At 51.2% G+C, this 26,950-nt stretch overlaps 14 protein-coding genes across 14 annotated transcripts; 4 read left to right on the top strand and 10 right to left on the bottom strand.

Moving 5' to 3' along the window:
• Positions 1-918: 918 nt before the first annotated feature.
• On the bottom strand, positions 919-1,488 carry APUU_20267A (uncharacterized protein; the record flags this gene model as incomplete). The annotated part of the gene is made up of 2 exons (XM_041698889.1): positions 919-1,155; positions 1,210-1,488. 2 exons carry the CDS (start codon positions 1,486-1,488, stop codon positions 919-921), a joined length of 516 nt encoding a protein of 171 aa, XP_041552029.1.
• A 753-nt stretch (positions 1,489-2,241) lies between these two features.
• APUU_20268A (uncharacterized protein) lies at positions 2,242-3,267 on the bottom strand (the record flags this gene model as incomplete). Its single annotated transcript, XM_041698890.1, has 4 exons — positions 2,242-2,687; positions 2,773-2,779; positions 2,848-3,009; positions 3,154-3,267. The coding sequence occupies 4 exons, from the start codon at positions 3,265-3,267 to the stop codon at positions 2,242-2,244; spliced, it is 729 nt and encodes a 242-aa protein (XP_041552030.1).
• A 306-nt stretch (positions 3,268-3,573) lies between these two features.
• POL3 (DNA-directed DNA polymerase delta POL3) lies at positions 3,574-7,012 on the bottom strand (the record flags this gene model as incomplete). The annotated part of the gene is made up of 3 exons (XM_041698891.1): positions 3,574-4,312; positions 4,362-6,538; positions 6,599-7,012. The coding sequence occupies 3 exons, from the start codon at positions 7,010-7,012 to the stop codon at positions 3,574-3,576; spliced, it is 3,330 nt and encodes a 1,109-aa protein (XP_041552031.1).
• A 590-nt stretch (positions 7,013-7,602) lies between these two features.
• On the bottom strand, positions 7,603-8,107 carry APUU_20270A (uncharacterized protein; the record flags this gene model as incomplete). Its single annotated transcript, XM_041698892.1, has 3 exons — positions 7,603-7,677; positions 7,734-7,886; positions 7,946-8,107. The coding sequence occupies 3 exons, from the start codon at positions 8,105-8,107 to the stop codon at positions 7,603-7,605; spliced, it is 390 nt and encodes a 129-aa protein (XP_041552032.1).
• A 251-nt stretch (positions 8,108-8,358) lies between these two features.
• Positions 8,359-10,537, bottom strand: APUU_20271A (Zn(II)2Cys6 transcription factor; the record flags this gene model as incomplete). The annotated part of the gene is made up of 3 exons (XM_041698893.1): positions 8,359-9,264; positions 9,313-10,217; positions 10,273-10,537. 3 exons carry the CDS (start codon positions 10,535-10,537, stop codon positions 8,359-8,361), a joined length of 2,076 nt encoding a protein of 691 aa, XP_041552033.1.
• Positions 10,538-10,808: 271 nt separating this feature from the next.
• APUU_20272A (MFS transporter) lies at positions 10,809-12,546 on the bottom strand (the record flags this gene model as incomplete). The annotated part of the gene is made up of 3 exons (XM_041698894.1): positions 10,809-11,787; positions 11,836-12,221; positions 12,277-12,546. 3 exons carry the CDS (start codon positions 12,544-12,546, stop codon positions 10,809-10,811), a joined length of 1,635 nt encoding a protein of 544 aa, XP_041552034.1.
• A 586-nt stretch (positions 12,547-13,132) lies between these two features.
• Positions 13,133-14,314, top strand: APUU_20273S (uncharacterized protein; the record flags this gene model as incomplete). Its single annotated transcript, XM_041698895.1, has 2 exons — positions 13,133-13,864; positions 13,919-14,314. The coding sequence occupies 2 exons, from the start codon at positions 13,133-13,135 to the stop codon at positions 14,312-14,314; spliced, it is 1,128 nt and encodes a 375-aa protein (XP_041552035.1).
• Positions 14,315-14,391: 77 nt separating this feature from the next.
• Positions 14,392-15,693, bottom strand: APUU_20274A (uncharacterized protein; the record flags this gene model as incomplete). The annotated part of the gene is made up of 1 exon (XM_041698897.1): positions 14,392-15,693. The coding sequence occupies one exon, from the start codon at positions 15,691-15,693 to the stop codon at positions 14,392-14,394; it is 1,302 nt and encodes a 433-aa protein (XP_041552036.1).
• A 604-nt stretch (positions 15,694-16,297) lies between these two features.
• On the bottom strand, positions 16,298-17,268 carry APUU_20275A (SDR family NAD(P)-dependent oxidoreductase; the record flags this gene model as incomplete). Its single annotated transcript, XM_041698898.1, has 3 exons — positions 16,298-16,811; positions 16,876-17,140; positions 17,196-17,268. 3 exons carry the CDS (start codon positions 17,266-17,268, stop codon positions 16,298-16,300), a joined length of 852 nt encoding a protein of 283 aa, XP_041552037.1.
• Positions 17,269-17,792: 524 nt separating this feature from the next.
• APUU_20276A (NAD-dependent succinate-semialdehyde dehydrogenase) lies at positions 17,793-19,486 on the bottom strand (the record flags this gene model as incomplete). Its single annotated transcript, XM_041698899.1, has 5 exons — positions 17,793-17,916; positions 17,963-18,224; positions 18,277-18,911; positions 18,965-19,334; positions 19,381-19,486. The coding sequence occupies 5 exons, from the start codon at positions 19,484-19,486 to the stop codon at positions 17,793-17,795; spliced, it is 1,497 nt and encodes a 498-aa protein (XP_041552038.1).
• Positions 19,487-19,808: 322 nt separating this feature from the next.
• Positions 19,809-21,667, top strand: APUU_20277S (putative flavin-containing amine oxidase; the record flags this gene model as incomplete). Its single annotated transcript, XM_041698900.1, has 2 exons — positions 19,809-20,552; positions 20,603-21,667. 2 exons carry the CDS (start codon positions 19,809-19,811, stop codon positions 21,665-21,667), a joined length of 1,809 nt encoding a protein of 602 aa, XP_041552039.1.
• A 377-nt stretch (positions 21,668-22,044) lies between these two features.
• APUU_20278S (ketopantoate reductase family protein) lies at positions 22,045-23,136 on the top strand (the record flags this gene model as incomplete). Its single annotated transcript, XM_041698901.1, has 2 exons — positions 22,045-22,240; positions 22,292-23,136. 2 exons carry the CDS (start codon positions 22,045-22,047, stop codon positions 23,134-23,136), a joined length of 1,041 nt encoding a protein of 346 aa, XP_041552040.1.
• Positions 23,137-23,643: 507 nt separating this feature from the next.
• APUU_20279S (uncharacterized protein) lies at positions 23,644-24,693 on the top strand (the record flags this gene model as incomplete). The annotated part of the gene is made up of 3 exons (XM_041698902.1): positions 23,644-23,972; positions 24,047-24,563; positions 24,613-24,693. 3 exons carry the CDS (start codon positions 23,644-23,646, stop codon positions 24,691-24,693), a joined length of 927 nt encoding a protein of 308 aa, XP_041552041.1.
• Positions 24,694-25,069: 376 nt separating this feature from the next.
• APUU_20280A (uncharacterized protein) lies at positions 25,070-26,768 on the bottom strand (the record flags this gene model as incomplete). Its single annotated transcript, XM_041698903.1, has 5 exons — positions 25,070-25,492; positions 25,556-25,941; positions 25,989-26,180; positions 26,237-26,498; positions 26,550-26,768. 5 exons carry the CDS (start codon positions 26,766-26,768, stop codon positions 25,070-25,072), a joined length of 1,482 nt encoding a protein of 493 aa, XP_041552042.1.
• Positions 26,769-26,950: the final 182 nt, after the last annotated feature.

The following is a 26,950-nucleotide window of genomic DNA, read 5'->3' on the forward strand; positions in this document are numbered from 1 at the left end:
ACGGATATGAGGAGAGATACAAAACATCTGACAAGTGGGACGACGATTGTCATATACATGCAAATAGATGGATAACAGTGACTTCAAACCCCCCCATTTGGGCATCGAATCCAGGGGAAATCCAGGCAGCATTTTATGCTTGCTCTGGTAAAAACCTGGTTGGGGTCGATACATGAACAAAGGTGAGATATGTTGAGGTGTTTGGGGGATGGTGGTGGGATGGGAGGGGGAGTGGTAAGCCTGGACACCACAGGCGAGCGAGGAAGTGGAAGGTGGAGGTAAAGGTAGAGTGGCAGAGTGGTAGAGTGATGGTAAAGTGATGGTAGAGTAATGGGAGGTTGATGGTAGAGTGATGGTAGAGTGATAGTGGAGTGATAGTAGAGTAGGTCATGGTTGTAGTGAAGGTAGAGTGGTGGTAGAGTGGTGGTGATCACAGTAAGATAAGATATTTGAGGTGAAGATAAGGTGAAGTAGAGTATGAGTGGACTAGAAGAGGTATGGTAAAGGTAGGTCAAGGTAAGTCAAGGTGGATTTGTTTCAGCGGATAGAAGATGGGCCCAAGGTATTGCGGAGAGATGAGAGTAGGTGTTTGAAGGTAGAAGTAAAAGATTGAGGATAGAGGTAGTCCACTCCGTTGAGGAGTGTTTGAAGTTGTGAGAGGCAGGTAGAAGTGGTAGAATTAGTAGAAGTTGTTGTTTGGGGGTTGGACATTCACCACGAGGGCCTCATCCAGACGTTCCGACTCGGGGTTGCCAACCCGGTCTGTGACAACGGTTGGCCCGGCCTCGCTCCATCGGGCCCGACGGGGGCGCCAGCAGCTATCCTCAACCTTACCTGCCTACGCCTTTGGGTTCGTACCTTGTCGTGGTGGTGTCCTTTTTTTTTGTTTGTTTGTTTGAGAGAGAGAGAGAGAGGAGGTTAGAAGTTGTCGGGAACATCAAGCATATCCAGATCGGAGTAGCGAGGATCAGGTGTTTGGAGGGGAGGAGCATCCACCATGTCCACGTCCTGTTGCGGCTTCGAGTCTGGACCGTTGAGTTCCCGGTCGAGTTTTTCATATTGGTGGGTGTCACGGAGCTGACGGAGATATTGAATCCGCCTCCACTGCTTAGCTGAGTACGGAGACGGCATCCCCGTCATTGTGGTGTCGTTGTCCTGCATTGTATCAGCTGCTGGTGAGGGAATAGGGTGAGAGACCAGAGAACTTACGAAATCTAAACCAGCGCCGGCGTGGCGAGGCTTATTGTTATGGAACACTCCCTTATGGGCGTTGTTCCTGTTGTTGTGGTAGTTGTTTTTGTGGTTGTTTTGGGGGTTGTTTTGGTAGTTATTCCTCTGACCATGGCCAGGGGAATAGGTTTGAGGGGAGCGTTGGTTATGAGAATTTTGAGGAGCGGATCTCCAAGCCCCAGTGCCGGAGGGCCGGCCGCCCTGGCGAGGAGCAGGCCGGTGAAAAGAAGAGAATTGGGTTTGTTGGTTGCGAGACATGATGAAGCAGGTGGAGAAGAGGTGTCAACGATAGGTTCAAAGCAAGAAGCCTCACACAAGAAGGTCAAGGATTCCACCTAGTTAGAGTCTGTCGAGGCCACGGTCTGTAAACGGATCTTGCAAAAAATGGACTAAACTTTCGGATTTTGGTCGCCTGGGGTGGTGAGGCTTGTTTGAGATTTTTTAAAAGCAATTAACAATTTGAAAACAACGTTCAAGGTTGGGCTCTTTTTGAAGGCAGGTCCACTTTTGTGGGTGTAGTTTCAAGGTCTGCGGAGTGGGAGAGTGAGGTTGTTCTTGTTGTCGTCGATGGAGATCACTTTCTCAGTTCGAATTTAGAGAAGGGCGTTTTTTCTAGATGTCTTCTTTGGTAGAGCAGTAGATGATAGTGGTCACTGGAACAATGGAGGAGAATGAAGAAGGAAAAAAGAGGGGGGGACTGGCCGCCAACGACGGCCAGATAAATAGACCTCTGGCAGCGAGAGAGGAGTCATCGACATACCATGCCACCAGAAAGCATTGGTATAAGGCCATGGTGGTGTTGTGCCGGAGGGGATTTCCGGGGAGAAGTATAAAATAAGGTTTCCCCACGGAACAACACTCCTGAACTATATCGGCACGAGGAACGAAGTTTATTGGTTGATCCTAGATATACATGGCCCTGAAGATAACAATCATGCAGTCTAAAAGCTCACGACACCCAGCGCCCATATAGAAACAACAATTCCAATCCTATCGAGGCTCTCCTTCATGTCACCGATTAGCTCCCCCACTCAGCTTAAACTTCTTCCTCGGCTTCGTGCCACCTGTCGACAGAGTGCTACTATTGGACGCAAGACTATCACGCTCCCGTTTCCGTTTCTCAGGTTTCGAGTCACGCTTGCGCCGCTGCTCTTCCTTGATCTCTAACCGTCGCTGTACCTCATCTGAAATATCTTCTGTCTCCAATGACACAGGAATGGCGCTTTGAACATCATCATCCGCACCTGGAATGGCGACATCTGTTCGTTTCCGCTTTAATCGTTGCACCTCAAGCAATGGCTCCTTTGCCTCGACCTCGGACTCGATTTCCGTGTTTGAAAGCCTATTCCGCTTCCTTCTCTTACGACCAGAGCCATCTTCAGGCCTCGATGGCGTGGTATGCGTAGAATCAGTCCCGTCGCCTGTCGGCCGAACAGGGTCAGACCGGCGACCCATTCCTATCAAATCGTTAGCCATAACATGAATTCGACTCAGCCCTTCCTATATTAACAGGAAGAACCGAATAATAATCATAAAACGTACGTGGTGTCTATACTGCATTAGCAAGCGTACCCCAACAAAGCAGACCCAAACGGCAAGGCAATGGCAAAAACTTACAATATGTTTCTTGACACCCTCAAACTGCAGCATCAATTTATTTGTCCTCTCGATCATCGCCGAAATCAGCTGAGAGGCTTCTGGGTCTGACGAAACCTGCTCCTTTAACGCCTGGAGCGTGCTCAGGTGCGATGAAAGGACAGAGTCATGCTGCGTACATATCTGCCCGAAAATATAATACCGTTAGCGAGAATTACAGTATTCCAAAACGGCAAACTGTAACATGTGATAGTAATAGTGTTCGCAAGTAAATATTTTTATAAGCGAAATAATTGGTCGGGATATTGCTACGCATGATTCACGCACCTGCGGCCATAACGTGCCGGGATTTGGCGCGGTTCGGGCATTATTAGCTCCCTCCTCATCGGGCATTTCTTCCACGGTGGGATTTAGGGGCGTATTTGAGTCTGGGAGGGGCATTTGGGCGGATGGTTGTAGACGAGGCGTGACTGAGGTCCGGATAGAGTTTGGCAGGTCAGGAATTGCAGGCTCCACGCCAAGACTGCGGTTCCTGCCTAGCCCGCCAATCAGCAGCACGGGCCATTTCTACTGAGGACAAATATGGAAGGAGCGCGTGTGTCCAGGTCCCGTCAGGTCCAGGGTAATAAGTCCTTTAGTATACTGGTACTGTATTGTATTCAATCATGTATCCATACGTTATTACTGCCCAATGCGCCGTCATCGCTAACGCCAGCCCAAACCAAGGTATTAATACAAACAGCTGGATCACCATGCACCCGCGTCAAAATCAAACCGACCTAGCTCCTTTTGAGAGTCCTCCACGTCCTTCTTGGCCTTCATGCGCATGTAGAAAATAGGACAGTCGCGAGACGAGCAGATGACCTCGCAGTGGAGACTGCCCTGGCACCGCTGACACTGCGTCCATAACCGTCCGAAACGAACCTCCAGATCGGACATCTTGTTCAGGCTCTTTGTATAGAGTTCGCCGAGACGAGGGCGACATGACTCACACACGGCGCCGGCTTTGACGTCCTTGCCTCTCAGCGGCTTCTTGCAGCCCAGGCATGTTTCCGTCTTCTGGGTGAACTTCATCAGCCCACCCATTGTTGGCGCCGCCATCGCGATGGACCGGGTGTGCTCTCCGTGGAGCAGTTGCCCCACCTTCTTCTCTCCGAGAATAGGCTCGAAAATACGGCCTAGAGGGTTGGCGAGTTGGTTGTCGAGGTAGTATCGTGTGTCAATGGGAATGTTGTTTTCAAGGACATAGATTGGGTCTTCAGCCTTTTCGAAGTTCTTCGCACCAGCAGCGCCTTTGACGATAACGTACGCGACACGGTCACCAAGAGTAGGCGCAGAACCGGCATCACGCTTTCGCATGCGTTCAGCGAGCTCGACGTGGGCTTGTTTAGCAGTATAGACTTCCTTGGTCAAGGCTTTCGTAATCACCAGTTTCGACATATCGACCTTGTTCTGCAATAAGTCGGAAATCGTGTCTTTTACGTAGCTAAAGGGAGTCAGTAAACCATGTAAACCAGCATTGGGCGGAGACGTACTCTTGCGCGGCTTCCTCGTCGCGGTCAATCAGGATCTTATGCAACACAGTCTCAATGACGTTTTGGACGAGCAAGCAGTTGTCTCTCCGAACGGTCTCAATTCCTTTTGTGTCCATTTTGTCGTACTTGTTCGGGTTTGTCCAAAAGAGGCCTGCGTATCGCTTCTTGTTGATGAGAAGATACGGGAAGTAGACCTTTTCGAACTCTAGTTTGATCGGCTTGATGAATTTTGAGGACACGTACTCGGACGCCTCTTGCCCAAGTCTCATAGCCTCAGCAAGTTCCGTCACACCGAATTTCACCATTACGGAGTCAGTATCACCGTAAACGACCTTGGCATCGTGAGAGTAGCCGTTGGCGATGGTGTATTTGGCCTCGACCTCGGTCTTCGTTTTTTCGATCATTTGACGACCATAACTCGTCGTACTACTGGCAATCGGTAGACACGGTAGTTTACCGACTGTAGCACCAGTCAAACCGTAGACACTGTTGGCACTGATCTTCAACGCAAGTTGTCGTCCGTTCAACACGGCCTTCTTGAATGGGTCGGTTGCAAATGCAAGGTCCTTCTTCGCCTTCTTTCTGGCACCCAACAATTCTTCCAAAATCTGTGAAAGGAGACCTTTTCGTACTTTCGGAGTACAGAACATATCGCCGCTAGGGGTGACAATATAGTCCTCATCCTTGACCATCCCAGCGGCGCTATTTTTGTTGAGCAGAGTCGTGTAGCAGAGGTTGTGCGCTTGCATGATAGAAGGATACAGAGAGGCGAAATCGAGAGTTGCGATGGGGACCTTGTAATAGTCGCGGACAGGCTCGATGACTGTAGCACCCTCATAGTCTTGCTCGTCTGTTGATTTCATGTTGGGAATCACCAGCTGCTGCTCCAACGCTTTACGGTACAGCTGACTGAGGAACTTGACTTGTTGCCCACGGGAGAGCAGGAAATTAAATGGGACACCCGTGACTCTTGCCATCTCAGTATAATTGACCAGACACATCAGTTTGTCCATCAGCCGTTGTGGTAGGTATGCATCCTTCAAACAATAAACAGCCAACCGACGCCGTGAATCGGGGGTACCGTTATAAAGCTCAGTAATCATGGTATGGTGGACATCTTCCTTCTGTTCTCCAAGGAACTCATATGACACGGAGTTGAGGGTATAACTTCGCAGGTTGTGATCTCTCTGGACGAGCTGCAGCAAATCCAGCTGTATTCTTCCGTTTGTATTCGTCGTCTTCGTGTCGCGGTTGCCCATTTGCTTGCTGGAGAAGTTCGATTCCCTAGCCTCAGACCTCATACCGTTTAGTCGAGTCCAGTACGGGAAGTTGGTACACTTGAGATGCTTCGCTCTGTCCAATAAATAGGGAAAATCAAAGTTGGCAATGTTGTATCCAATAATGACATCGGGGTCAACCTTTTGGACAAAGTCCCGCCAAGCCATCAGCATCTTCTCCTCCTGCTGGAATTCCAGAATTTGGGTGTTGACGATCAAACTGCAAGTGTTCAAAACAAAAACGTTTCGGACGAAAGGTTTCGACTCTCCGTACCGAGTCACTACGTTGGCGATCTGGATGACTGGGTCTTGGTTTGGTTCTGGGAAGATCCCCTTTCGTCCCGCACACTCAATATCGAAGGACAGAATCCGCAATGGCGCCATCTTGGCCCAATCACCAACCGGTTGATGGGCGACGAGATCACGATAGTCGATGCGCGCTTCGAGCTGACAGTTCGAAACCTTGTCCTCCGGCGCGTGAAGCTTGTATTTTCCTGCCGGTGCCTCAACCCAGGACATACCCTGAATGCCGGTGTCGATCATGAACCGGAGAAGATACTGGATGCTGTCGAAAGTCAAGATCCCAGGCTCAGACTTGTTCCACAGTCCCTTGTAGTTCAGTGTCTGGGCCTTTGTCTCCAGAGCACTTCGCAGCTTGGGGATGTGCTTCGGATCCGTGACGGTGATCTTCAAGTAATAGCTCTTCTTATTACCCTGAAATCCATAAATGTTCTCTCTCATCGCTATTTGAACAGAGTCGACGACGGTCGTAAAGTGTGCCAGTTTCGTTTCGAGGAAAGCACGGTACGGGTCGCAATCCTCTTTCGTGAAGCCAACGGGCGCAGCGATGTAAATGTAATGCTGAAAACCGGTAACATGGAGCAAGACCGACTGACCAACCTATTCCAAGTCATCAGAAACAATACCCTAACAACCATCCAACGCGAGTCAAAAACATACCTCCGTAACACCAAAAAGCCGAATAGCGGCCCTCCCCCCATTCGTCGTCCCCTCCTCAGCATCGATCTGCTGGAAACAAATATTTTGCGTCGTCGGATCAAACGCGCCCAGCGGCGGCCGCTCCCACTGCTGGTCCTTCTCCGAGTTATTCTCCTTCAACCCGCTGATATCCTGCGTCAATTTCTCCAGCACTTCCTCCTCGAACTGGCTTTTCTGCGGCTGGCTCGAGCCGCCAACTTTCCGCAGCGCCGCACCATTTTGGGTTCTTGGGCTTGGTTTCACGGCTGCAGCAGCAGGCTCACTATCGATCTTGCGTTTCTTCATACCGGGGGATGATTGCACGGCGCCGCGGGGGTTCGTGTTTGTTGCGTCGCCCAGAACCCGCTTCTGGGGCATGGCGATGGCTTCAGGCATGGCGGGCGGTCATAGATAACGCATGGGCGTGTGCAAGGCAGGGGCAAGGACGTGTACACGGGCAGGGGCAATTGCGAAGGCGTGAAGCGAGTTAAGCTGTGTGTATGTCGTATGGAATTCAGTATAAGGAATGTGAATGAATGCTCCAGGCCTGTGTTTTGGTGCAATCTGGGCGAGGGCGAATCTGGGCCAGGATAATTAATTAGAGGCGTGTCCTGCGCGCGCGTGACGTGACCCGACGCGTTGAGCGATGTCACGTGATCTTTTAATTATGATGTGGTTTATGCATGCATTAATCTGCTGCTGGAGAATACAATTACTCTTCGATGAAGTAGGTTATCGGGTCATTCAGACGGTGGATTTCATTGTTTCATCGTGTAATCTGCTATTTTTCGCTGACATTTGTTTTCGCTGCTTCGAAAGCCTAGACTTATATTTTGGGGGACTATATATAGTTGATTTACTCTCACAACAACACTACGATATATTAATTACACAACTCTGACAAGAATATTCTGTAGATTTGAACAGATTAGTCTACACCGCTATCAGACTATTGACGAAAACTCAACTACATAAACATTCTTAATTTAAAGGTGGGCAACAAGCTCAATCTCCACCTCCGCATCAAGCGGCAAACTAGCAACAGCGACGCAAGTCCGACACTATAAAGACGCATATTAGATAAATTATCATTAGTCAGGTAAAAAAGAAGGCATACCGGCTTCACCCCGTCATTAAAGACCTTGCCATACCCCTCATTCACCTTCGCGTAGTGCTGCATACTGGAAAGGAAGATGGTCACCTTGACGACCTTGCTGAGATCGCTGCCGCCTGACTTGAGGACTTCTTCGAGGTTGCGGAGGGCTTGGACCTTTACATTTGAATTAGCAGGGTAGGGTTTAACGTGGTGATTGATTATGGGGTTCCTACCGTCCTGTCGGACGCATCGCCGTCAACGAACTTCCCTGTCTTTGGATCGATTCCAAGACTCCCTGAACAGTAGATAGTGCCGTTGATGATGATTCCCTGGGACATCAGTGGGCTTGGGGCTGGGGCGTTGGGGCTTAAAATGGCGGCCTTGGTGGACGACATTTTGACGGCTTTTGGGGGGGGGGGTCGGATTCAACAGGAAATTAAAGGATAGCTTGTTGTCAAATGTAGTAATATATATTCTATAGTATGGAAATGTCGTGCAAGTGCTTGAGTGATAATATATAGGTATAGTTAACTAGGTATATCGGAGCGTGGGCATATCGGGAACGCCTTCCTGTCCAGGTCAACCGAGTGGAGTCCACGAAGGCAGGCGACAGCGAGAACTAAACATGTATTGTACATGTACAGGCCTATGTCAGCATCAAAGCCGTATTCTCCCTCGCCGCGATTTGCCTCCACAGACTTGTTTGTCGGTCCCGATCGGCCGGCCCCTCTGCCCAAACTTGTTCGAGGAGACCGATGCCGGGACTCATAGATCCAATGGCACGCGGCTCCACCTGCGCATACCAAGCTCTAAATCGGTCTTGGAGATGGGGGTCGAAGGTCTCGCTTGCTGCAATAAATGCTGGCCAATATAGAGGAGATGCCTGGACCTGCCACTCGGTCTTTATCCGTTCCACGGCTTCAATGCCCTCGAGCACCCCCTTGACGAATGGCTTCAGATATCGGTGGTCTAAGAGTCTTATGTGCTGCGCAAAGTATATTACAAGGGCCTCGTGGAAGGCCCGGGTCATATTTTGAATAATGCCCGTGTTTGCTGCAACCCTTGATGTGACATTTGTCTGTGTGGTGTCGGTTTGCCAGTCCATGATGTTCGTTTCCAATTCGTCGCATCTTTCAGCCAGCGGTGATGGGATGCTCCTGTTTTGAGATATCTCTCGTACCTCGTGGACCGCGTTGATAAGCTCAGTTGTTTTACCTAGGAATACTAGGAGGCTCTTCGGAATGGCATATATGCTTTCATAGGCACCCGCCTGTTTCGTGTCGTCGGGGCCTGCAAATGGCGAAGTCACAAACCGCGAGCCCTCGTAAACGGCTCCAGATCCATGAAATGATGGTGATGTGGCCTCAGCCTCGGAAGCTTTTATAGGGGCGCGGATCGCTGTACTCTCGTAGATAGTCCGTAAATAGAAGTAGATGCGATGAAGAGCTTTGGCCTTATTGGAGTACTGCGTCTTCCACTTTGCGGTCTCAGTAATCAGTCTGCAGGCAGCTTCTAGATGAAACCCGCAGCTGGCAATATCACCCGATATAACCTATCCCAATGTAAATTTAATATCCAACATTGGGGGACTGGGTCTTACATTGATAGAGATCATGGAAAGCATGGTTGCCAAAAGCTCTTTATATTTCGATCTGACAGTAGACGTAGACCTGGTATTAACTGCATCCTTAAGCAGAGTCATAGCCGTACCGTGGAAGTGCATAGCCTCTCTCCTCCATTTTGTCGCTTCATCGCTCCTGGACTGTAACCAGTTGTGCTTGGATAAATAGAACGCGCTGACTGATAGTAATGTAGTCCTCAGAGCAGCGCGTATCTGGGAAGTCGAGCCGTCCACTACCATCTCACCAGCGCTTTGCAGCATGCGCGGTAGGTGAACGGTCTTCCAAGGGCTCTTGGGACTATCAAGAACCGGAAAAAGATGAACGACTGTGGTGCCATAGTAGTGCATCAAGAGGCGTTCATTGCCGGAAAGTTGCCCCGGAGACAGAGGCCATGGGATAACAGGACTGAAACTGATTTCCCAGGTATCTTGGACAGCGTGCGAGCTACCGGCGCCTTGCAAGTCAGAAATGTCGAGCTCGCGGAAAGGATCAAGTGCGAGAGGTTCGTCTTCAGTCGCGAGCTGGAGCGATTCAAAAGGGTTCATGTACGGTCTCTCGACGGAGCAGATTTCACCCCCCGAAATAGGAGCAGTAACTGCCGGTATTGCGTCGACACTCTCTTCGGCGACCGTATTAGAGGTGGTTTGATCTGGAGACGGTGGAACGGGCACACAGGCTGTTTCTGGAGGAGAGCCAGCAGGAGGCGTTCGAGAACTGCCAGCATCGCGATCGGAATTTGACAAATCGAACACGCCAAAACCTCCTAAGAATGTCGATGGCTTGTCCCCCTCACCTTGGGAACTAACCAGACCTGGCTTTATCGCATCGATAGCAACCAGGGCCTCATCAACCTGACACGGTGGAGGCGCATCCTCGTTTTCACCTGGAAGGCGATTCTTAGGCCATACAATGCACAGAGATAATGGGTAAGTACAAACCAGACATGAGCCGCCGTCTACATGGCCCAGTTATAATCGGCTGATTACCAACTCCCTGGCTATCATCCTCAAGCCCAGTATCAGGGGCCATCCACTGCAGTCGGACCCCATATCCACCGCAGGGAATTGCTCTGTGGCGGCATTGGCGACAGACTGGTCGTCCCTCGTCGCATTTCACCTTGCGTGCGCGACAGGTCCAGCATCCTGTGAATGTTTTGTTGTGTTTGCGAGGCCGATTGGCAGAGCGAAGGGAGCGGGTGAGCATTGTATGGTGGATGGGGCTGTGGGAGAAAAAAGGAAAGTCAGAGCGAGAGTTGGAGGTGATCTTGCGGGGTTAACTAATACTGCGCGCCTATCGGGAATACCTTTATAATATAGTGAAGTTGTCTACCCCAAATATTGCTTAATGTGGATTCCTGGATACACACCGGCTAAGAGAGAATGTAGGACTCCAAGTGACCACGGAATAAAGACTTGACGCTGGCATCGCTACCCATTCCATATATACAATATAAACAGAGAAATATAGAGAGTAATCAAGCAGCAGCCCTCCCCCTCGTCTCAACAGGTAGCACCAAAAACACCAAACCAGCAAGAACAAACAACGCCGCCGAGATCCAAACCGGCATATCCGTCTCAACCCCGGTATAAGCCGCAATAATCGGCGCCATGAGCCCAGATAACCGATTAAACAGAGCCACCAGTCCATTCGCCGTACCCCTCACCGGCGCGGGAAAGAGCTCCGGTGTATAAGAGTAAAGCAAACCATAGACAAGATTCTGGAAGAACGCAATCGCACACGTAAACCCCAGTACGGCGGCGTTTGTAGAGGCTCGGGTAAATAGGAACAGGAAGACGCCTGTACTGATGCATGCAATCGTCCCTGTGCCCTTGCGGCCGATATGGCGCATTTCGACGGTGATTCCGCCGAGGAGGGAGGCGGGGATTCCGCAGACTGCTTGGATGGCGTAGTTGCGGTATACCTGTGCTGGGGATGTGCTGCTGTATTCAACGCCTTTGGCGGCGAGGTAGATTGGGATGAAGGAGTTGTAGAGGGGGTATGCCATACCGATTGAGCACCAGAGGAAGAGCATCATGGTCGTCGAGAAGGCGAGACGAGGGGTTGAGAAGAGGGCTTTTACTTTTTCTGGGCTGAACTTGGTGATGCTGCGTTTGAGGATGTTTGTGGAGGTTGCATTTGGGGCTTCCTGGGTTTCTTCAGATCGTTGACTTGCAAGCTGGGCGTCGATGGCCTCGAAGTGGGTGACTGTCAGCCAGGTACTGGTTCTATTTCGAGATGCGACTTTTGACACGACATCGACAGCCTGCCTGTCGAAGCCTTTTCCCAGCAGATATTTCGGGGTTTCGTAGACTCGGAAGAACAGACGTGCCAGGAACATGGACAGGGTAAGGCCACCAAAGGTCCAATAGCAATATCGCCATCCAAGGTTATCCTGGAACGTGCATTGACCGGAAGGCGTATCAGAGGGACAAGAATACTTTGCCATTAGAGGCCTACCAGGGTCAGCGTGCCCCTCTAGAAGGGATACGGGTCAAACCTACCAAGCAATCAACGCAGCAATAGCCTGCCCAAGGGACCAGAATGCCGATTGCATGGTAAGCAAATACTGATGCGTCGCAGGAATGAACTCGAGAAAGATGGCGCTATCCACAGGCTGATTCCCACCAGTTCCCACGCCAATAAAGGCGCAGAACACCGAGATAGCAGTGAAATTAGGGCTACCGGCCCCAACCAGCCCTGCGACAGCAGATATCAACAGAGTAACATTAAACGCAAGCCGTCTGCCGATAAAGTCCGCTGTCATCGGCCAAATGCTCGATCCCACGACCAGCCCAGCGTACTTGGCTACGGTGAGGAAGGCGATCCTGTCGACAGAGAACTCGACTTGCACAGCGGGACTGATGATAGTTATTGCCTGCATCCAGAACTGCACATCGTCATTGTCAGTTGCAATTGCTGGAAACTGCTTGTACTATACGCACGTTATCAATAAACCACCCGAGGCCAGTCAAAGCGAAGATCTTCCACTGAAACGAGCCCATCCCCAGGTCAATCAGGGCCTCGTTCATGATCGCTACTTTCTTTTCATAAACTTCATCGGCGCCCTGGGCGATAGTCGTAGTGTTGATTCCGTGGTAGTCGACATGGCCGGCAGCGATATCTTTGTCGGCTGTATCAACGAAACTCGCCTCTTGTTCTTGCTCTTGGGAGACCGGAGGCTCTTTCTTCTGGGTGGGACTTCTGTCTCCCATTATATAAAATCTAAATGGTTCGATTTTCAAAGATGAAGATGCAACCCAGACTTTGGGCATACCCAGCTTAACAGCTTAATACCAAGATTGAACCCCGCTCGGTGGATGCATGATAACAGGCTAATATGGAAATGATAGGAAAACTGGACCTATTCTGGAAAAGATCATCCTTTCCTCTGATAATCTAGAAAATACTCTGGGGTTGCACCTGGAGATAGAAAAGCCTCAAACTGTTGATATCAATGTTGGAGTAATATCAATACGAAGACTGGTGGAAACCGGAAAGTCACTTCTCCATCGGCGGCTGGAATACCCCAAATCCAGAAACTGTACTGCTGATCTTGAGCTTATTGAGTAGTAAATGGAGAAGTGGGGAGAATGCACGCAGTGTATGCCGGGCGCCTCGAATACCCTCATTTCAGTATAGTACGAGAGGCAAAGGATGGCGGCTCGAATTACCGAAATGCGTACTGTAAGCCCATACGGATTGCATAAATATGCCGATGTATACTGCAAGAAATGGATGAGATACAACACTGACCCATAGTAATCACTGCTCTTTGATATTTCGCTCTATTCTATCAACATGGCCCCCTCAGTGGCACTCGAAATTCCGCATGCCGCTGGCATACTCCCAAAGACATCGCAAAGCCAGGATGGCCCAGCAGGCCCAAACTATACTGGCACACTATTCAACCCAGCAAAGCACCTCTCCTTCTCACCACCCTCCAAAACCCTCCAAATGTCCGACCTAGCCCTGTCTCCCACAGCCCTCTCCAATATCGCAACAACAGAACCCTTCCCCCTGCTCTCCCACGACGGAGTCCTCGCGCACAGACAAGAAATATTCAGCCCGGGCGTGCTGGACAACTGCATGCACCACACACGGCCCGGCTCAGTCCAGATCCGCGGGATGGCGCCGCGCTACGCCCCCTTCATCCACCAGTTCTGGCACTCGCCCGAGGTTCTCAGGATTATCAGCGATGTTGCGGGCGTGGAACTTGTTCCGGCGATGGATTATGAGATTTCGCATGCTAATGTTCAACTTGGGGCTGGGGGGTTAGAGGAGGTGCGTGGGACGCCTGTAGAGCCGCCTGTTGCGACGGAGGAGGCTATTGAAAATTTCCGAAAGGAGAAAGAGAAAGAGAAAAAGAGAGAGGCTGTGACGGATCAGACAAGGCCGATTATTGAGTGGCATAAGGACTCGCATCCGTTTGTTGTTGTTGTTATGTTGTCCGATGCGAGACATATGGCTGGGGGAGAGACGGAGTTGATGAAGGGGGATGGGACGACTTTGAAGGTGAAGTCACCGCAGATGGTTAGTTATCTCAAGGCTATTAGGGGTTATAGGAATTGCTAACTTCATGGCTAGGGCTGTGCTGTCCTACTGCAAGGACGATATATCACGCATACCGCAGCGCCTGTAACCAACATGCCGGAGAGAGTTACGATCGTGACGTCGTTCCGGCCAAAGAACCCCATGCTGCTTGACGAGACGACAAATGCAAATGTCCGGAACAAGTCTCATCTTTCGGAGCTGTACTACCAGTGGACAACGTATCGTCTGGACGTGCTGGCAGAGCGTGCGCGGATCGCTGCAGAGACGTTGCGCAAGCGATACGATGATAACGTCAAGCAGTCCGATCCAGAGGGGAAGAAAGGACTGTGCCGTACCGAGACGGTGGATGCTGCTGCAATGCAGAAGTGGGCAGACGAGCAGATTGCTTATATCCAGCAGACGATGTACGAGATGAGGCCACTTGCGTAGTAGCTAGCATATCTCTGTTAGTCGTTGACACAGGTAAACAACCGAGTTTTAATCAAGTGCGTGTATTCAACAAGACTCTATCCCAGTAGGATTGTACTGTTGATAGTATTTGCTATACCTGCATCACTTGCCCTCCAGGATCTGAGGAGCATATCTATCACGCAGCTAAAGTGCTTCATGCGAAATTGCCGCTCAAGGGCCTTCAGACGAGCGAGGATATACGCCCGCTGGGGCTCATCAAGAAGGTTCAACTCCTTCGCAACAATTCCAATTGGCCAGAGAAGTGTACTTTCGAAAGGCGAGCCTTCAGGCAACAGTTGCACCAACTGGACTGCCCACAGGGCCAGACAATTCTTGGACAAGTATTGTTCCATGGGCATGTTTACGCACTGTCGTCTGTAAACCATGCCTGAGATTCGATATAGCTCAGACATTATTGTATGGCCGGTTGGGTCGTTGTTATTGATTAAATGTTTGACACAGTGGACATGGGGATCCATCGTCAGATATCGATTGTCCCAATGAGTACGAGTTTCAGCATCCCCTGACGCCACAAGGGCAAAACTAGGAAACCAGTCCAGCCGTCCATCCCAGGCGGCAATATCTGCGTCCGTCACAGTTGGATCCCCGGAACTAATACGCGCGATAAGGCGAGGGAAAGCGAAGCGTCCCGGGCTTGAAAGCCGGTCCAGGGAGAGCTGAGTCGAGATCCCGGTAAGGTAAAAGTCCGAGAGAGTCGGCGTCTGTAATGAAGTTGATCGGACAAGGTCGTTGTACCAGAAGAGACTTAAGAGAAAGTCGAACTCCTTGTCCACAGGCCAGAATAAGGGCTGGGAGCAGAGCTGGGCGATGAAGCTGAGATGAGGGGACCAGTTCTCTTGGCCTTCGCCAGCCAGTTTCTCGTAAAGTAGTAAGAGCATACAGCTAGCAAAGACGCGGATGATAGTTTGATCGTGCATTCCTGCTGGCCTGTTGAGTTCAACCCTACGCATATTGAGTTGTGATAGAAGCTGCCGACAGCCGCCCAGTGCCTTCTGCCTCAGCCTCAGCATTGCTGCACCCATTCCGAATGATCCGTTCTCCCAGCTCTGAACGGCACTGAGCGCGAGAAGCGAGTCCAGTACAACACGGCTCTGCGTAGCGAGTGGTAGCAAAACGGTCAGGAATGGGTTTGTAGGCCCTGAGAAGGCGGGATAAGTCGTTGAGAATCTCTGAACGTAGCGGTCGAGAAGCACTGATTCGGTCGCATCGAGCTCAAACGGCGAAGTTGATAGCCCACTGATTCTGTTTGTTAAAGGGACACTATCGAGGCTGTTCACTGTACGAGCTTTGCCTGTCTCTGTACTAGTTTTCAGTATGCCTGGCCCCCTCCTCCCCATTCCTGCCCTTCGTGCATCGTCTTCCCATACGAGTCGGACATCGCTCTCACAGAAAAGTCCCAGTCTGGTACAGCTCTTGCATGGTATGCCTGTGCCATCACATTTCTTTTTCCTGGATCTTGTTAGTGGTGCTGTCAGCGCAGGCGGTGTCAGTCTACCTTTTCCTGCAGGTCCAACACCCATCGCGCGATCTGCAATGTTTCTGTGTGGAGCTCATTCCGATAGAATAATGATCTAACTGGCGAATCGGTCAAGATGAGAATGACTGAGAGTCAGTTAATTGAAACTGAGGTGAAGCTGGTTGAAGCTAGACTCCAAGGCTCCCAGCGGTTCGGCATTACTATTCCCAATTAGGGCATCAGTTCCAGGCCCACCGGGATTCCCAGACACCCCAGAATGCGCCCTGCTTGCAATAACCTGTATCGCTAAACCTGTGCCCATTCGTTTGAAGGCTGCGTAGAGCATGACAGAATGGCCAACCCCAAGACATACTACGAAGCCCATATATACATGTTTACCATGTCTGTCCTGTTGGGACCATCTAAGCATTCATTAACCCTACCAGCGTAGGCACCAAAGTAGACTGGCTACAGACTTATTCATATCAAGCAGTAGCAGACGTAATCCCCCCATCCACCACGATCTTCTGCCCAGTGATATACCTACTCTGCGAGCTGGCCAAAAACAACACCGTCATCGCAATATCCATCCCGTCACCCATCCTCCCCGTCGGCACAGCATTATGCCTCTTCTCAACAAACCCCTCCAAATCACCCTGCGCATACTTCTCCGCCAGAACAGTCACAAGCGGCGTATGCATAAGACCGGGAACAACAACATTAAGCCGGATCCCCTTTGCAGCATAGATCACAGCCGTAGCTTTGGTGAACTGGATCACGCCGGCTTTAGTGGCGGAGTACGCGACTTGCGGTTTGCCGATGTAGCGCAGGCCTGCAATTGACGAAATATTGACTACGGCGCCGCTACCCTGGGCTTCCATTACGGGTAGGATGTGGTGGCAGCTTAGGTAGACGGATTTGAGGTTGATGTCTGTTTGGTCGTCCCAGACTTTCTCGGTCAGTTCGACGGGGCCTCCGCGTTCGGATCGACCTACATTACTATGTATCGTTAGTCGGTGAATCCATGGTCTAGAGAGCTGGTAACTGGTAAGTGTCTACTTACTTGACGAGGACATCAATCCGGCCGTACTTGGCAAGACATTCATCGACAGCACGCTTAACATCCTGGTCCTTCGTTGCATTTGCCTGTGTCACGGTGATATCTCCCCCTTCTTCTTCCTGGATACGCTTCTGCGTGCGCAAGGCAGCGTCTCGATCCAAGTCGCAGCCAAAGACCTTTGCGCCTTGATGTGCCATTAGTCGAGCTATTGAGGCTCCATTTCCCCAGATGGTGAGGTTGGGGTCGCCAGACTGGCCGACTCCGGTTACTGCGTATAGAATTAGCCTTGTTTGATTGGGAACAAGGAGAGGTTCGTGACGCACGGAAGATGACTTTATCTTTGAGGTCTGGGTATGTTGCGAGTGGTGGATCGGGACTGGGCTGTGTGGTTTCCATTTTGGATCTGGATTCTTCTGTAGTTTCGTTAAGTGGGATTTGAAATTTGATTTAGAATTGAATACTGGCGGGACTAACTTCAGAGCATTATTCTTGGGGATGGCGTTATATAAGTAGATGGTGGGTTCTCGGAGAAGTATCCGGGCAGTTCAGATACCTGTATGGGGCATATAATACTAGCCCGTGCGCATGAATGTTCACAAATAGAATTAAATACAGCAGTCGCTTCCAAGGACTACTTATAATTTGCACAGTGGCTGTAGTGTCTATCAAGAGATGAGCAAACAAGATGAAAGAAGAGTGTTGAGACCCTCGCTCTTAACTGCCAAACTCAAATTTGGTTAACCCCAAACCCCATTAACAAATAGAACGGTGTATTGAGTACTCCAAAGAGGTGGACATATATTGGCATAGGTAGTAGGTTTGGCGTTAGGGCAGAGCGAGGTCCATCAAGGCGCCGGAAGCTCATTCTATTGAAACAGTTGCAAATGAATTGTGGCAAATTGTAACATCTAGACTATCCCCTACAGAGACGCCCTATGAACAACATTGATATTCCCTGTAATAACCGTCTTCACGTTCAAATAATCCTCAATGCCATACTTGCTTCCCTCGCGGCCTAGGCCAGAGTGCTTGACACCACCAAACCTGCATTTGTTAGCAATATCAAACAAGAGACAAATACAAGACTCACGGCGCTGCTGCATCTGACACAACGCCAGTTTTCAATGCAACCATTCCAAAGGACAGAAGGTCTGTAACACGCGCAACACGGTTGACGTCCTGCGAGAAGACATAAGACGCTAGACCGACATCACACTTGTTTGCGATGTCCACGACCTGGCTCTCGTCTTCGAAGCTAAGGATTGGCGCGACAGGACCGAATATCTCCTCCTCCATTAGTCGCATGTCTGTGGTGACGTTTGTCAAGATCGTGGGCTCGACGAAATTGGGTCCTGAACAAGAACGTGTTAGCATCAACTCCACACCCAACTTAAATTAACGTACCAAGATCAGACCGGCGTCTTCCTCCAGCTTCTACTTTAGCTCCTGCCTTGACAGAATCTGCAATTAGAGACTCTACCCGCGCAGCAGCGCCAGCGATAACAAGCGGCCCGTGAGTAGTGCTACTATCAAACCCAGGTCCAACCCTGAATCCCTGCACAACCTCCTTCAACCTCCTCACAAACTCACTATAAACCCCTTTTTGCACAAAGATCCGATTCGAACAAACACAAGTCTGCCCCGACGACTTAAACTTACTCGCAACGGCCCCCGCAACCGCAAGATCCAAATCCGCATCGTCAAACACAATGAAGGGCGCATTCCCTCCAAGCTCCAGACTCAGTTTCTTCAACGTATCACTAGACTGGTTCATCAGGATCTTGCCCACGCGAGTCGAGCCCGTGAATGAGATCTTGCGCACGGTGTTCGACGCGCACAGTGTCTGCCCGATTACAGGTGTATTCTCCAAGGCTGCGATACTGTTGATCACGCCCTTTGGTACGCCGGCTCTTTCACCGAGGATTAGCAAGGCATTCGCTGTAAAGGGTGTCTCGCCTGCTGTTTTCACAACCGCTGTACAGCCAGCTGCAAGCGCGGGCCCGAGTTTGCGCGTTATCATCGCCGCAGGGAAGTTCCATCTACACAGACCCCTGTTAGCATCTCCACGCTATTATGGTGGAAGGGTGCATACGGTGTAATAAGCCCAACAACACCTACGGGCTCCTTGAGCACCGAAACCCTAAACCCAGGCTGCGAGTGCGGCACAACATCACCGTATACCCTCGGCGCCTCCTCCGCAAACCACTCCAGGAAACTCGCTGCAAAGAGCACCTCCCCCGCGGCATCGGGCCTGGCCTTCCCGTTCTCCCAGGTGATGAGTGTCGCCAGGTCCTCTTTATTCTGGATAACGAGCTCGTACCACTTTCGCAGGATGCGCGAGCGGTCGCGGCCTGTTCGAGTGCGCCAGACTGGCAACGCTGCTGCGGCGGCGCGGATGGCTTGTTCGGCATCTTGGGGGGTTGATTCGGGGCATGTTCCGATTAGAGAGCCACTGGCGGGGTCTAATCCATTAGAAATGCAATACTGAAAAAGAAGGAGTGTAAATACCGTGGACGTCGAATCTTTTCCGCGATGCAGACTCGATCCAGTGGCCGCCGACATAGTTCTTGCCCACAAAGAGCGAGGGGTCGTTTAGTTTGGGTGAGTCGGTCATCTTCGATTGATTGAAATGGAGACTGCAATTGGAATGTGTTGGGATAAATCGGACTATATTTGGTCGCGTTGTATAGTGTTCATTCTCCAATGACGAGATGCGAGACGGTTTAGGAAGGCCACTGCGAGACTGTCAATTCATAGAGAAGCCCCGAGCGAGACCCACATGGCGGGGTTGTTTTATTTGGAGAATACTTTGTTATATTGGAGTATTGGAGTGTCTGTTCAGGAAGGCAACTCCAGATAATAAGTATAGACCATATCAGCACACAGTGCACTCTTCTCTTCACCACTCCCCTCAAGATCCTCAACCACAACTCATCATGCCCAAAACAGTCGAAACAGTCGATCTCTCACACACCGCAGGCCTCTACTACGGCCCTGCAACCATCTCCAGCGGAAAAGTGCTGCACATCTCCGGGCAGCCAGGGAGCACCAACTCCGGCCACGTCCCCGAGGACTACGAGTCCCAAATCCACCTGTGCCTGTTCAACCTGCGAAAGCTGATTATCGCCGCGGGGGCCGACATCAAAGACATCGCAAAGCTCAACGTCTACATCGTCAACTACGACGTAGCCAACCGCAAGCACGCCCGCCCCATCCAGCGCTTCTTCGGCAAGCATCGGCCAGCACAGACTCTCGTTCCTGTTCCTGCACTTGCTGTCCCGAGCTGGCTGATTGAGATTGATGCCGTTATTGCACTTCCTGAACAGCCTTCTATCCCTCCTGCTCTCCCGGCCGCAACCGAGACAGCTGACGTTTTGATCATCGGCGCCGGTCTGGCAGGTCTCACGGCCGCGCATGAAGTGCTTCGAGCCGGTCTCTCTTGTATTGTCCTTGAAGCCCGAGACCGTGTCGGCGGCAAGACATGGAGTCAGCCCACAGTCGATGGAAACGGGGTAATTGATGTGGGCGCGGCCTGGATCAACGATACGAACCAGAGCAAGATATACGCATTGGCGAAGCGGTACGGCGCAGAGCTCATTGTGCAGAATACGCAGGGAAATGCGGTTATCGAGGACTCTGATGGAAATGTCTCCCCGTTTGCGTATGGGGAGTTGCCGAGCGTAAGTCAACACACTTCATACCAACTGAATCAAGTTAACTCTGGTTACAGTTCGACGAAGCCACGAAGAAAAACGTCGCCGAGATCAGAGACATGTGTGAGGCAGACTGCCAGGCCCTGGATACCTGGCGTCCCAAGGATACCGGCCTGGACGCTCTAACATTCGAGGCGTATCTTCGCTCTCGCGGCGCAAGCAAGACAGCCCTGGCCACGGCGACGGTGTGGACGCGCGCAATGCTCGGTCTTGAACCCAGCGATGTCTCGGCACTTTACTTCCTCAACTACTGCAAATCAGGCGGTGGTCTGCTTCAGATGCGCTCTGACCGGAAGGACGGCGGACAGTATCTGCGAATCCGTGGGGGAACGCAGACCTTTGCCAAGGGCCTCGCTGGTTCTCTTCCTGATAGTGTCGTTCGTCTTAACAGCCCTGTCCAATCTATAATCCAGGAAAGCGGTCGGAGTATCAAAATCCAAGCAGCCGGCGTCGTCTACTCAGCCCAGAAGGTGATAACCACGGTCCCCGGCCCGGTCCTGAAGAACATCTCATTCTATCCACCCCTCCCACCCGTGAAACGCGCGTGGTCTGAATCGCTGTACTACGGATACTACACCAAAGCAATGATGGAATTCAAGGCTCCCTTCTGGGTCGATCGCGGGTTCTGCGGTCTCGCGCAATCCTTCATCGGTCCTGCCGGCGTTATCCGCGATAGCTCTATACCCCAAGACCACAAGTTCGTCCTCACATGCTTCATGGGTGGAGAGCCAGGGCGGGCATGGGCTTCTCTCCCCACCGCAGAACGAGAGAAAACCCTACTAGCCCAGATCAGCAAGTTATACGGAGCCGATGCGGAAAGCCAGTTCGTGCGCATGACGGCGTACGAATGGCCGAATGATGAGTTTGCTGGGTTTGGATGTCCCTGTACTTCGCTTCCACCTGGCGTATTGGACTCGCTGGGTGGTGATGCGTTGAGGGCGCCGGCTGGGAATGTGCATTTTGCGGGCACGGAGACGGCGGGCGAGTGGAAGGGGTATATGGAGGGGGCTGTGAGGAGTGGGGAGCGAGCTGCGGAGGAGGTTGTTAGGGATGTTAATGGGCCGGTTGTTGCTAGACTGTAGACTCTTATAGTATATTAATTCTATTCTTTTCTTTATTACGACATGAATACGGACTCGTAAGGGTGGCATTGTAGGGTTACCACTCGTACACGTAGAGCAGATAATAAGGTACTCCGTAGATAGGGTTCACACAGTGATTAAGTTAATAATGTACAATTCTCTTCTAGTATTGTAGACAGCGTCACAGCTTTGTAGTGTAGTTCGCTCATGCATTCCCCGTGTATAACAGGCAGGCGACTCCGAAGCAACAGGAAGGCCGGAGCGAGACCGACGCCACTGCGGGGTCTCCAATTCTTTGTAGCTATATGAAAGATATCCCTCTTTCTAATAATTCTTGTAATTCTTCACTGTCAACGTCTTCTAATTTCGACAGAATCATGACCGTCAACAAGAGCAGAATCCTCATCGTCGGCACTGGCGGCATTGGCACCGTGTCCGCGTACTCGCTCGAACGAGGCGGCGCTGCTGAAGTGACTGCTGTGATGCGATCAAACTACGACGCTGCTGTCAAGAAGGGAATCGACATTGACTCGGTCCAGTACGGCCAGGTCAAGGCGTGGAGGCCAACATCCAGTACTGCTCCCTACCCTACACTTATAAAGCCCCCATACTAATACAAGAAAGTCGTCAAATCCGTTCCCGACGTCTCGAAAGAGAATATCCCCCCCTTCGACTACATCGTCGTAACAACAAAAAACATCCCAGACGCACCCCCCACAGTCTCCGACCTCATCGCCCCCGCCGTAACCCCCGGCAAAACAGCCATCGTTCTGTCCCAAAACGGCCTCAACATCGAGAAGCCCCTAATCGCGCGCTTCCCCACAAACCCGCTAATCAGCAGCGTCGTCTACACAGGGGCCACAATCACCGGGCCCGCAAGCGTTTATCACGACGACGAGGAGTGCCAGAAGATCGGCGCATTCGTGAGCCCAGGTGTCCCCGCCACTGTTGCAGAGGAGGCTGCGCAGCGCTACGTGCGCATATTCAACCCCAGAGGTGAGTTGGAGATAATATACGAGCCGGATGTGGCGACAACGCGCTGGCGCAAGATCGCATATAATGGGAGCATGAACCCCATCGCGACGATTCTGGGGATGGATACCCCGCGGATGCGCATGACGGTGCATGTCATCGACGACCTGATCCTGCCTATTGTGCGGGAGGTGCGAGAAATCGCGAGGGCGTGTGGGGTGACGCTTCCTGCGGAGAAGGATCTGGCGGGTGCGATTCTGCATCAGGATCCGAACGATACGGCGTTTAAACCGAGTATGTGCCAGGATTATGAGAAGGGGAATCTGATGGAGATTGAGAATATCCTGGGCGAGCCGTTGAGGGAGGCGGAGCGGGTTGGTGTGGCGGCGCCGAATTTGAGGATTGTTTATAGCATTATGAAGGGGTTGCAGGTTAGGGTTAAGGAGAGCAGGGGGCTTTGGGAGGCCAAGTTTCAGCCGGGGAATCCGTATGAATAGTCATGAAGTATTGTTGTTTGAATGAAGTTGGATTAGACTTGATATCTACCAATTGCAGGTTAATCAGTTCTAGCAATCTACATTGACTTAATGTGAGAAGTCCTGATCCTGTTTGGAAATGACTTCCCTGAAGATAATAACAGGAAACTGTCCACAGCAGATAGCACTGCCCGGCGAATGTAAATTCTCCATAGCGCATCATCACATCGGCATCGCCTTCCCGATTTTTAATCGGAGCTTGGAAACCAACGCCGCGGGGCACAGATCATATCTCCGATCGATAACAGTGGATCGCCATTAAACGAGGCAGTCCACGGCGAGAGCGCCTTTCTCCAACAGGCCGGGCAGCCAACAGCGAGAATCAGCAGCAAGAGCTTCCGACGCCACTTCCATTACTCATTTACTGGTTTCGACATGTATAACATATGACTAGGGCGAGAGATTAATAGTATCCGGATCGCTCTATCTTATCTTGATCCAACACAACGCAAAGCATACTCGTCTAAGATGTCTACCACTACAACGACCATCGAAGCAACGCCCGTTGCGCAGACGCAGACTCCTTCACAGGAAAAGCGCAACGAGCAGCAACAGCAGCAGCAGCAGCAGCAAAAGAATGACGGCAGCTACCCAACCCAAAACCTCGCCGTCGCAACAGGCGGATACATCTTCCCCGGCATCCCCAAGATATCAGACCCCTACAAGAAGCGCCAGTGGCAGCTCGAGCACATGGCGGGGGCATTCAGAGTCTTTGCGCGCAAGGGCTTCACCGAGGGCACAAGTGGACATATCAGCGTCCGTGACCCGGTTGAGCCGGATACATTTTGGATTAACCCGTAAGCCACAATCTACTACCCTTGGCTTTTATTGTATAGCGAACTGGAGTGGATGAGTGGGCTAACTTGGACAGCCTCGGCAAGCATTTCGGCATGCTAAAAGCCAGCGACATGGTGCACATCAACGAAGCAGGCCAGGTCATCGGCGGGAACAGGGTCGCCATAAACGCAGCCGGGTTCGTGATCCACAGCGCCATCCACCGCGCACGGCCAGACATCCACGCTGCGTGCCATATGCACTCGCCGAACGGCAAAGCATGGTCTACATTTGGCCGGCCTGTTGATATCATCAACCAGGACTCGTGCAACTTCTACGGGACGCAGGCTGTGTATACGGACTTCGGGGGCGTAGTTATTGAGGAGGAGGAGGGGAGGAGGATTACTGATGCGCTTGGGGAGAAGGGACGGGTTATGTTCTTGCAGAATCATGGGTTGCTCACGACGGGTGGGACGGTGGATGAAGCTGCCTATCTGTTTACTTGTCTTGAGAAGACTTGTGAGGTGCAGCTGAAGGTTGAGGCTGCCGGGTTGGAGAAGAAGTTTATTAGCAAGGAGGCTGCGGAGTTTACGGCGAAGGCGAATGCGGATCCGGTATGTTCTTTACTGTGTTGATTAATTTTATTAAAGCTAATGATTCCAGGAAACGCTGTATACTGAGTTCCAGCCGGACTTTGAGTATGAGATTTGGAAGGCCAAGGGGGAGTTGTGCAAGGGGGAGTAACTTTATCAACTGTCGTCGTCTTGCTTTTCCAGAATGAAGTATAGTTATCTGTTTTCGTACTTGATAACATCTTGGTATTATCTACTCGATCTACTCGAGCCTAGAGGATTGTAAGAATCTCATTCCAAAATATTCCAAAACCCTGGCTCCTAGATCATTCTACTCCTGCCAGAAGCGAAAGCAATTGCCGTTACGAGCTGTCAATACATTCTACATGATGTCCAACTAGACCTTGAGAAGAGTAGGTAAAGAGGGAGGTCCATCTGTATTCATACTCAGCTATCGCAAGAATCAAACTAAAAGCATGCATCCATAACCCTTTATATAAAGCCCAGTTCAAAACACTTCCCAAACCGCTCTTTCCCTTCAAACTAATCTACGAATTCGAATTATCCTCACAAGTCCAAGGCCTCGACCCTCCCCCAGAACTAAGCGACTTCATAATCCCAACAATGGACCCATAAGTCCCAGCAACAGTCATAAAGCTGCCAGCCAGAATAATAAACCCCGCCCAGGCAGCCATTAACATCCACAACCACGGCCTATCCGTACTCTTCCGCCGGTGCCAGTTATCATAGAACCACATACACCCAGTAGGCTGGTATGCCAGGAACGCACCAAGCAAGGCACCAACAAGCGAGACGAGGTCGTTGAACACCGGGATCCCGCTGGCGATTACGTATGCTACGACCGTGCAGCTGAATGTACAGCCTAGCCAGGTTGTCCAGTGGATTAGGGAGTTGGAGGTTAGATGTGCTGAGCCGCGGAGGATGCGGACGAAGAAGTATTTGCTTGGGAGCTGTACTTGTCAGGACACAGAATCTAACCAGCGATATCTAATAAGTGGAGGGGAGGGACATACATGGATCACGATTGTTGTTGTAGCGATTAGACCTGGTAGGGAGAGGCCGTATGCGACCCTCTTGATTAGAGCACCCGCAGAACCTAGGGCAGGTGAAGCTACCATGGTCCCGCAGTAGTAGTAAACAACGACGCCGATGACCAAATACAGCAGAGTCGAGCCGATCTGGCTCACAACGAGAGCGCGGGTGAAGTACCGCGGGTCTCGCATTTCTGCTGCGAGGGAAAAGTATGCCGGCGTGGCCGAGCAGGCGAAGATTAATGTTGACACGGCGGATACGCCCTCTGCGAAGGAGGGATGGTTGACGATTTTGTAGTCTGAGGACCAGCCTGGGGGTGCAGTTGCGGGTCCGCCTTGTATACCGACAGCTATTGTGACGACGAGGACTGGATAATGTGAGTCAAGCCCTAAGCTATGCAATAGGTATGCTAACCAGATGTAACGATGCAGCCCAGACCAATCCAGGCTATCCAGCTTATCCTCCCCAGTGTACGAATGCTAGCAAAGACAAACCCAGCAAGGGCAGCAACGACGACGAAGACAGCAGTGCAGGTTCCGTGAGAGGAGACGGCATTCAAGCCGATGGAAAGACCCAGGATACCGGAGCCGGCAACAAATATCCAGTCTTCTAAATTAGTCTTCACGACCATGGTGTAAAGGGCGGCTGGCTGGGGCACTCACATAGACTAAACGCCAGTCCAAAGACTTCACGTCCAACTCGTCCAAACATCAAGCCACCTGCATCATCCATTCCATACACTTCACGGTGATTCAGCTTGAATATTCCAACCATATAACTCGTCCACGTTGCTATCCCGGCCACGACGAAGAGCAATATAACGCCCGGTACCACCCCTACCTTGTCAAAGACAGCTGGGATAGAGAGAACACCGAGACCAATCTGTGTCTTCATCATCAACGCAACAGTTCCTAGCCAACCGACCTGTTCACATTAGATCAGACTCGAGTAGACATCAGCAGGCGACGGACTTACGCTGCGGTAGTTGGGTCCATCCCCAGACACCTCACCAAAGACGGGATCATAGGTAGTGTCATTCTCTGTGAGCTTTCCAGGCTCGACGTCCAGTGCAGGATTATAGTTGTCGTTATCCGTTTTGGCCTTCTCCGGCCCAATGTTCCCAGATATGGAAGCCATATGTTCTGCGTTTTCGAGGTGCTCAATGTCACCGGGGTTCGCTTCTTTCCCAACCATGATGTCGGATTCGTGTAGTCCTTTTACGTCAGATCGTTTGTCGAGGGGAGCCGAAATCTATTACCAAACCGACTGCTCGCTATCTTCTTATCACTCAGAGGCGGATAAGCAGAATACCCGCACAAAGTAGGGCACAGCTAGCAAGGTTGGTATCTGAGGCATATTTACTGTGGGCCCGTGGA

The sequence above is a fragment of the Aspergillus puulaauensis genome, chromosome 2 (assembly GCF_016861865.1).
Source record: "Aspergillus puulaauensis MK2 DNA, chromosome 2, nearly complete sequence".
In the NCBI taxonomy this organism is placed as follows: domain Eukaryota; kingdom Fungi; phylum Ascomycota; class Eurotiomycetes; order Eurotiales; family Aspergillaceae; genus Aspergillus; species Aspergillus puulaauensis.